The sequence below is a fragment of the Zootermopsis nevadensis genome, unplaced genomic scaffold (assembly GCF_977971745.1).
Source record: "Zootermopsis nevadensis isolate Lab colony 2312 unplaced genomic scaffold, Znev_1.0 Znev_ptg000012l, whole genome shotgun sequence".
NCBI lineage: Eukaryota > Metazoa > Arthropoda > Insecta > Blattodea > Termopsidae > Zootermopsis > Zootermopsis nevadensis.
Window position 1 is genome coordinate 6505152 of NW_028259144.1, and position 7195 is coordinate 6512346.

Sequence of the window (7195 nt, forward strand, 5' to 3'; positions counted from 1 at the left end):
ACATTTTAAAAACTTCTCTATAGGTAACAAATTGAACGTATGCTAAAAGTAGTCATCCTGCAGTATATAACATGACGTTGCGAGTATAGTCGGCCCCTGACACCGAGGAGAGATTGCTGGCGCGTTGACATCACCAAGCAATTTAAAAGAAAGACTGGGAGTGTTATGGAAGTCACGGAACTATGGAAAGATAAGATATTAAGCATTCTAGACCCTGCACTTTGTGGTACAGCTTTATTTGGAAGCCCATCTTAAATCTCATATGCATATCTAAATTCAACAGTAAATGTTTATCAAAAGTTCCCACATTTGTGATTTTATGTAAACGTACTCTAAATTGTTTAAAAGTATTTCATAAATAGTTGTCACAAATGATAATAACTATCCTGAACAATCTTTACGGCCAAGAAACTTACTTCATGTGTGCAGACAATTGATAGAAACAACTACATCACATATTTTTTGTACACATTTTACTTCAAATAAATAATATACATGCACATTTGAAACCCGTGTATTAAATTTAGAACAAATATAACATTATAAAACTTCATACAAAATGAAACATTCGGGTAATTAAGCCATACATCATGCGATAGTCGATTTCTTTTCTTCAGTTTTCTGCGCGCTACCGCTCGATCCTTCAGCACTTTCGGTTTTATTGCTGGAGGTCACAGCCCTGAGATGTTCATTTAGACTTTGCAGATAATTTGTAAGATGCATGATGGTAGACACAGACTTAATGTACTGTTGCATTTCATCATAATCAAGTTGCTTAACGTGGGATGAGAGGATGTTGTACACTCTGCGAGCAAACTTGTTAGACAGCCGCCCCATCGTATGAAATGTATTCATAACCTTATCATTATCATCATCATCATCATCATCATCATCACCTTCAGCTGCAGGTGGTTCTGAAAATTCAATCCATGGCAAGGTGAGATACCATTTTCCTCAGTACCAGATTACCCCATTAAGTCACCCAATTCCCACCCGAGGATCAGCGCCTTATATAGATAGCTCTATCACTCGCTAGTGTCATATTTCACCACAGCCTTAGAAATTACTACTTTACGAATAGTAACTTTTTACACTTTTCTGTTTTCTTTTAGCGGCTGAATATTAAATTTCTTACTAACCGAGTCAATTACATTTTTGTGCCTCAACTGCAGACCAACCAGAAATTGCCGACAATGTTGCAAGTTAAAAATTTCAGCTAATTATGGAGTCTCTTCGATTTCATAAACAAACACCTTCAGACACGGTCTCTCGCCTTAAGGAAGAACAAAGGCTGTTGGTGTTTGAGGGTGCTTAGAGAATATTTGAACCCAAAAGGGCTGAAATGGCAGAAGGGTTGGAAAACTACAGAACTTAGAGCTCCATAATTTGTATTATTCACAAAATATTATTAAGATAAACGATTCAAGGACGAGATGGACAGAAAACGTAGCATGCATGGGTAGACAGAAAAAGCAAACAAAAAAAAATTTTTTTTTTGGAAATTATCAAGGGAAACCACAAGATCTTGGTGCAGATGGGAGGTTTCCAAAATTGATCTTAGGAAAAGGGAGTTGAAGGGCATGTAATGGATTCACCTGGCATAGGATAGGGAGTGGTAGCAGGATTTTGTGAACACGGTAATGAACCTTCAGATCACATTAAAGGCAGGAACTTTCTTTACTGAGTATACTATCAGCTTCGTCAGGGCCACCGAGTTGGATTATTACTGTCAAGACCATTTCCCTTTTACGGATAAACGGATAATTTACATACAACCATGTAAATGTTGGATTTACACTAAAATGGCGGGACGAAAAGTTGCTTCATGCTTACGAATATCGTGACAAACAGGCCTGTACAAATCCTGAGGTTGCGAAGTTGCCATGTCGCATAAAATGTTCTGCATAATATTCTTGGATATTAACATTTTTCAAATTCATCTCACGTAGTTCTGATTCCATCATATAGGCAATAAATTTACATAAATGTTATTTCCATTTCTCAAAATATTTGGCTCAGAAATTTGTTCAGGCCACATACACTACATAATTCATATGGTATATATAATTACCATTTTCTTCTTGCAACTCCTGTTCTGTAGCAGGGAAGTAGTAGTCCAGATACTTTTCTGCAAGTGCAGCGGTCGTCTCAAACCCACTCAGTGCTATTGCGCCATAACGAGTAGCCAACATTTCGTTCGCCTTTGTCACACTCATTTCTGAAAACGAGTGTGCTTTCCTCGTTCCATAATCCTTCATGGCAGTAAATCTTTCCATTGGGGAAAAAATTTCTTGAACAAAGAACATGGCAGTGGAACGTACCTAAACAAAAAAAATATACGTTCTGGTAAAAATTCACAACTCCTGGTGGCCCACACAATTAAAAATGCATCAAAAACAATTAAATCATCATCTACAGTTTTTTTCAGCCACATGCGTCACACCATTAAGATGAATGGAAAAGCGGAGTATAGTTTCACGCACGTCAGCAGACGCCCAGGTGCAAGCATATTCTGCCGTCCTATGTAGAATTACTAAATTTGTATGTTTTTAGTTTATTTACGGATAGATTTCAGTTCTCCTTTGTACCCCTTCAATCATGGCTCCCAAACTACTCGGTAATCCACACTGCAATACACCATCAACACAGCCCTTTAGAACAGACTGACACTGATCTGTTGCTCAGGCTACAAATGCTTTGGAGGAAAACCTTGCCTCAATCTTTGGTAGGGTTGATAACCACTACAAGATGCTTTAGATGGTTACCAATGTTTCAGGGGAATAAAATTATAGCCCGTTATAATTAGTTTGGAAGAGGAACAACTTTTAAAATGGCATTAAAAATAAATGCTTCATTATTATTAAATAATTCCATCGGGGCAATTCACGTACACTTTTACAACTTGTTCCATTTGACTTAAGCATATCCGCAAAAACGCTGAACTGTAATGTTTATTGTAATAAACTTACATTTGATGGAGGCTCCTTCACAAGTGGAAATTTTTCTTCAACAATTTCAATGGCTTTGCACAAGGTTTGGTCTACTGCATGAATGGGGCGTTCTAATTTCCTAGCAACAGGAGCAACGTGTTCTGCAGCCTTCAAAATAGTTGCTTCTGCTGCCGACAGCGTCCACGTGAGTACTCCATTGGCTTCCTTCACTTTCTTGTACAAGTCTGCGGTCTGGTTATATGCCATCTCAACCACAGGAATATTACACACTTTGTCCACACATTCCAAACGCGGCACGGCTGTTGTTTGAGGTTCCGCCATTTTCCTGTACATTTACATAACACAACTTTAAATGCGACATTCACTCTCAATTATAATAAATAGAAAATAATTATATTGACTCTTAATTAAATACAGTAAGTGGGCACCAGAATATTTAAAACTTTAACTTTTCCTGACGAGTGTAAAGTGTTGAAAGGACAAACATAACTAACAGACACACTTATCAGATTTCTAGTATTTTTAATCTTGAAGGTCTTACCTACAAATATTACGTACTAGAGAATTTGTAAAGGTACACAACACCAGCACACTACTACTTCAACTGCTGCAGCCAGACTACACTGCCTATATAGTTCCGCCTTTACTTTCGTTCCTACTTGGAGTTGGAAACTCGCACTGACTGAACTAGCACCCAATCAGACCACGCAACGTCATACCTCACACTGATAGCAATTGAGGAAATGTTTGTAAATTTTCAGGGGTGGCCAAACATTCTAAATCCAATTTTTTTTTTAAACAAATACTAAATTCAAACCGACAATTAATTAACATTGAATTTAAAAGGATATGGAAGTCGTTTTGCCTAATGAATTTACTATGCCGCCATTTTACTGGAGAGTCTTAGAAAAACCACAAAAAGAAAGCAGCCGATATCATAACCATGTAAACAATTCAGAGGCAACGTTCAGTGTGTCCAAAGTTATATTTTTAAAACAAAGATAACCAACGCATAATTAAAATTAGAATTGCCTAACCCAGAAACGCCTGCCTTGTGATTTGCATTCTGTTTGTAAACAGAACTAGGATATAGAAAAACTGCATTCTTATTCTTAATTTCTCTGGTTTTATTTTTCCACATTGATTACCACAAGCGATAGTTGTAAACTAACTGCTTCACACAACATAATTGAATCGAAAGTTATAAATATATAAATAAACTCCGTCCATATTCTCTTCCTCCCCCATTTTAAACTTTCCATCGTCTTTGATGGTAAACAAATACAGAAAAGAACTTTAATTAAAACATCCAAAGCTTTGAACATATTAATTATTCCTGGATATTCTCTCCCTTGCAATCAGTGTTCCTGCTTGAAAAATATTATTCCCTGAGAACTACTTAAGACATCAAATATGTCTCAGTATTTTGGCCAAATATTGTTTCGTAATAAATACAAAGGAAATCAAAGTATTTCTAGAACAACCTTATTAGAACCTCTGTACTTGACAAAGCGTTATTAGACTTAAGTAGTAAGCATAATATGTACTTTATGGTTGCATAACTGCATTGGACAGCCCCCCCCCCCTGTAGTTAACCGGAAGTGGTAACTAGCTACGTCGCATAGCCTCTTGAGAGGTCTGGCGAGCGAGCCTTCACGTGTTTGTTATTCATGTGTTCAAAGTACACCTGAAGTATGGGACAAGGAATTGGGTAGGAAGTTGGTCATAATTTTATAATGTTACAAAGTAAAATGAAGATCCTTTTCTTTAATGAAACCAGAAATACAATAAGGCAGAATTATTAGAATTCAATATCACACGTCTGCTACAGAGACACATTGAATTCTAATAACATTGCACCATACTACGTCTGGTTGCAGTACATTAAAGGATCTTAAATTTACATTGAAAATTTGCAGTGTAATCATGACTTTCTTTGCACACAGTTCATAGTCCAAACCTCAGTTGCACTTTGAACACATCTGACGACACTGTCAGTAGCACGAATGACAGCATGATTAATGAATTGGAAAAGATGTGGAAGGAAGCAGTCGTGGCCTAATTTAAGGCAACTGATGAAAACTACGAAAGTCAGTATAATCAGTCTCCGAGCCGAGATTTGATCCCGGGACCTCTCGAATACGATTACATTAGCCGGCAGAGAAAGCTGTTGGAACCGAACATTGCTGTGTGGGGTCACAGTGCCTGCTTCGTGTTCGAAGGTCCCCGGTTTGAATCCCTGCCTTTTTGGTTATATTTTCTGTGGCATGATGGACGGGAAGAGTCCGGGGGAACGTAGTATTTTGAACCAAATATTCATATTAATTATTGGTAATTTTGTAACAAAATCCCTTTCGATCGTAGGCCTTGCAGACATTCGGGAGACACGAGGCGTGTAGATTTACGAATAGAAATGCGATTCGAAAAAAAAAAATAGAATCACTGCTTTATCATTTCATCGTCTGACGGTAAATATTCTGAGCTACTAACAGCGCATTAAACCACGAACAAATAACAACTTGCTAAACTCGTGATAATATCTGGAATTGTTCAACACACTGTATAGATGGATGTTATAAAAATATGTTACTTAATTACAAATAAGCAATTATGACAAGGGCTACATTCTTGGTGTAATCATTTAAAAAATGAAAACAGGCGAAGAAAATTAAACAGAAACCTTAACCACAAACTAATTGTGCAGACTTACGTGAGCTCACTTGAAATAAATTACTCTGATCATAAATAATGTTAAGATATCTCTCTATAAACATAACGTGACTTTTGAATCTCTCTATATTTACTTACGTCTAAAGTCAGTTCGGCTGTACGTTATTTCACCTTCCTGTCATCCATGGGTTCAGCACACCTAGGCAGTAAACAGTTTCTACCTGTCCAGAAATAGAAATATTAACCCGGTTTGTAACATCTACAGGCTGATTTCGTTTGGTGTTTGTAAGGCGTAACCAAATGCGAATACAATTCACTTTCGGCATTTTCTGTCAATGTCACAGAGCAAATTGCTCATAAACTGGGGTCACCATCTTTTTAGGAATCTCAACCGGATGTGACTTCGTGGGTCAAAGTTAAAGGCTTAGAATTCCAAAATTCAAATTAACTCAAATCTCTGACGCTTGTACAAAAATAAAAATAACACACATAAAACTATAAAGTATAATGAGAAATAAACTCTTAAAGACGAAGATAAAGTCACAGACGTATAACTTTAGCAGATGAAACGGTCCTCTACAAATAATAATCGCTATGTAGGCCCTACCAATGCAAGCAATGGAAACTTTGCGACAGATTTATAGTAGATTAGTTAACTGGTTAGTTAGTTTGTGTTCGTTGTGCACTTTGCCAGTCCTGTTATCAGAAAAGTATTTTCACAAAATTCAGCTGAACCTTGTTCTCATACTTAATCGATTATCTGCCCTCACTCTCTCCCCTGGAAAACAAACCTTATCTGTGAACATGTGGCACAGAAATGTATCAAGGTTAACTACCTCGCTCACCAGTCAGTACGTCTAATGATAATAAATGACAAACTCAATAACAAATTCCTGGACTCCATTCTTGCTTGAATAACATGTCAAGCAAGTTTGAATCTATTGTCCAAGGGTCACAATTCACTAATCTACAGACACAGACATGGAACATTCACTGGATATTACATATCTGTCTGACGTATATCTAGCGTACAACAGAAATCCCTGAATTTCAAGCGACATTTTCTATCAGTACATTATTTTTACATTCTAAATCCAATCTTAAAGATAGCAGTTGGAATATCACGGAACTATTTAACTAACAAAAACTGTGGTAACAGAACAGTTAGATAAAATCCCGAGGTAGTGCCATCCACCTCACGTACTCAAATCCTACTTTAATAAAATCTATCTTATTGCTATCTTCCCCGTCTTTCTTCGTATTCCAAGTGGCCATTTCCCAGGAAGATAACGCTCAATATTTCCATATGTATTTCTTGTGTCCCATCCATAACCTCATTCATTCTTCATACCCAACAATACTAGGCGACACGAAAATCAAGTCACAGACTTCGTAACATAATATCACAAGTCGTGGATGGTTAATGGAAAGGACGAAACAAATGCAAAGCTCTTTTGGGAACGAACAACTTATTGTGGCGCCGAGTAAACTTAAATCCCAATGACACGAATTTACACATTTTTTTCAAGCCACCCATCCTCACCACAAATATTAATTTAATTCTAAAGGGTTTT

General features: G+C 37.0%; 1 protein-coding gene across 4 annotated transcripts; it reads right to left on the bottom strand.

Annotated features, from left to right (window-relative positions):
• Positions 1-217: 217 nt before the first annotated feature.
• Positions 218-5782, bottom strand: LOC110827024 (lipid storage droplets surface-binding protein 2). 4 transcript variants are annotated; one of them, XM_087347786.1, is made up of 4 exons: positions 5760-5782; positions 2970-3276; positions 2072-2321; positions 218-914 (listed from the first exon to the last, which is right to left on the bottom strand). In XM_087347786.1, the coding sequence occupies exons 2-4, from the start codon at positions 3270-3272 to the stop codon at positions 589-591; spliced, it is 879 nt and encodes a 292-aa protein (XP_087203912.1). In that variant the 5' UTR covers positions 3273-3276; positions 5760-5782; the 3' UTR covers positions 218-588. The 4 variants fall into 4 exon arrangements, with proteins under 4 accessions (XP_087203912.1, XP_021913949.2, XP_021913959.2 ...); XM_022058257.2 differs by lacking the exon at positions 5760-5782 and adding an exon at positions 3493-3651; XM_022058267.2 differs by lacking the exon at positions 5760-5782 and adding an exon at positions 3510-3605.
• Between the last annotated feature and the right edge of the window lie 1413 nt (positions 5783-7195).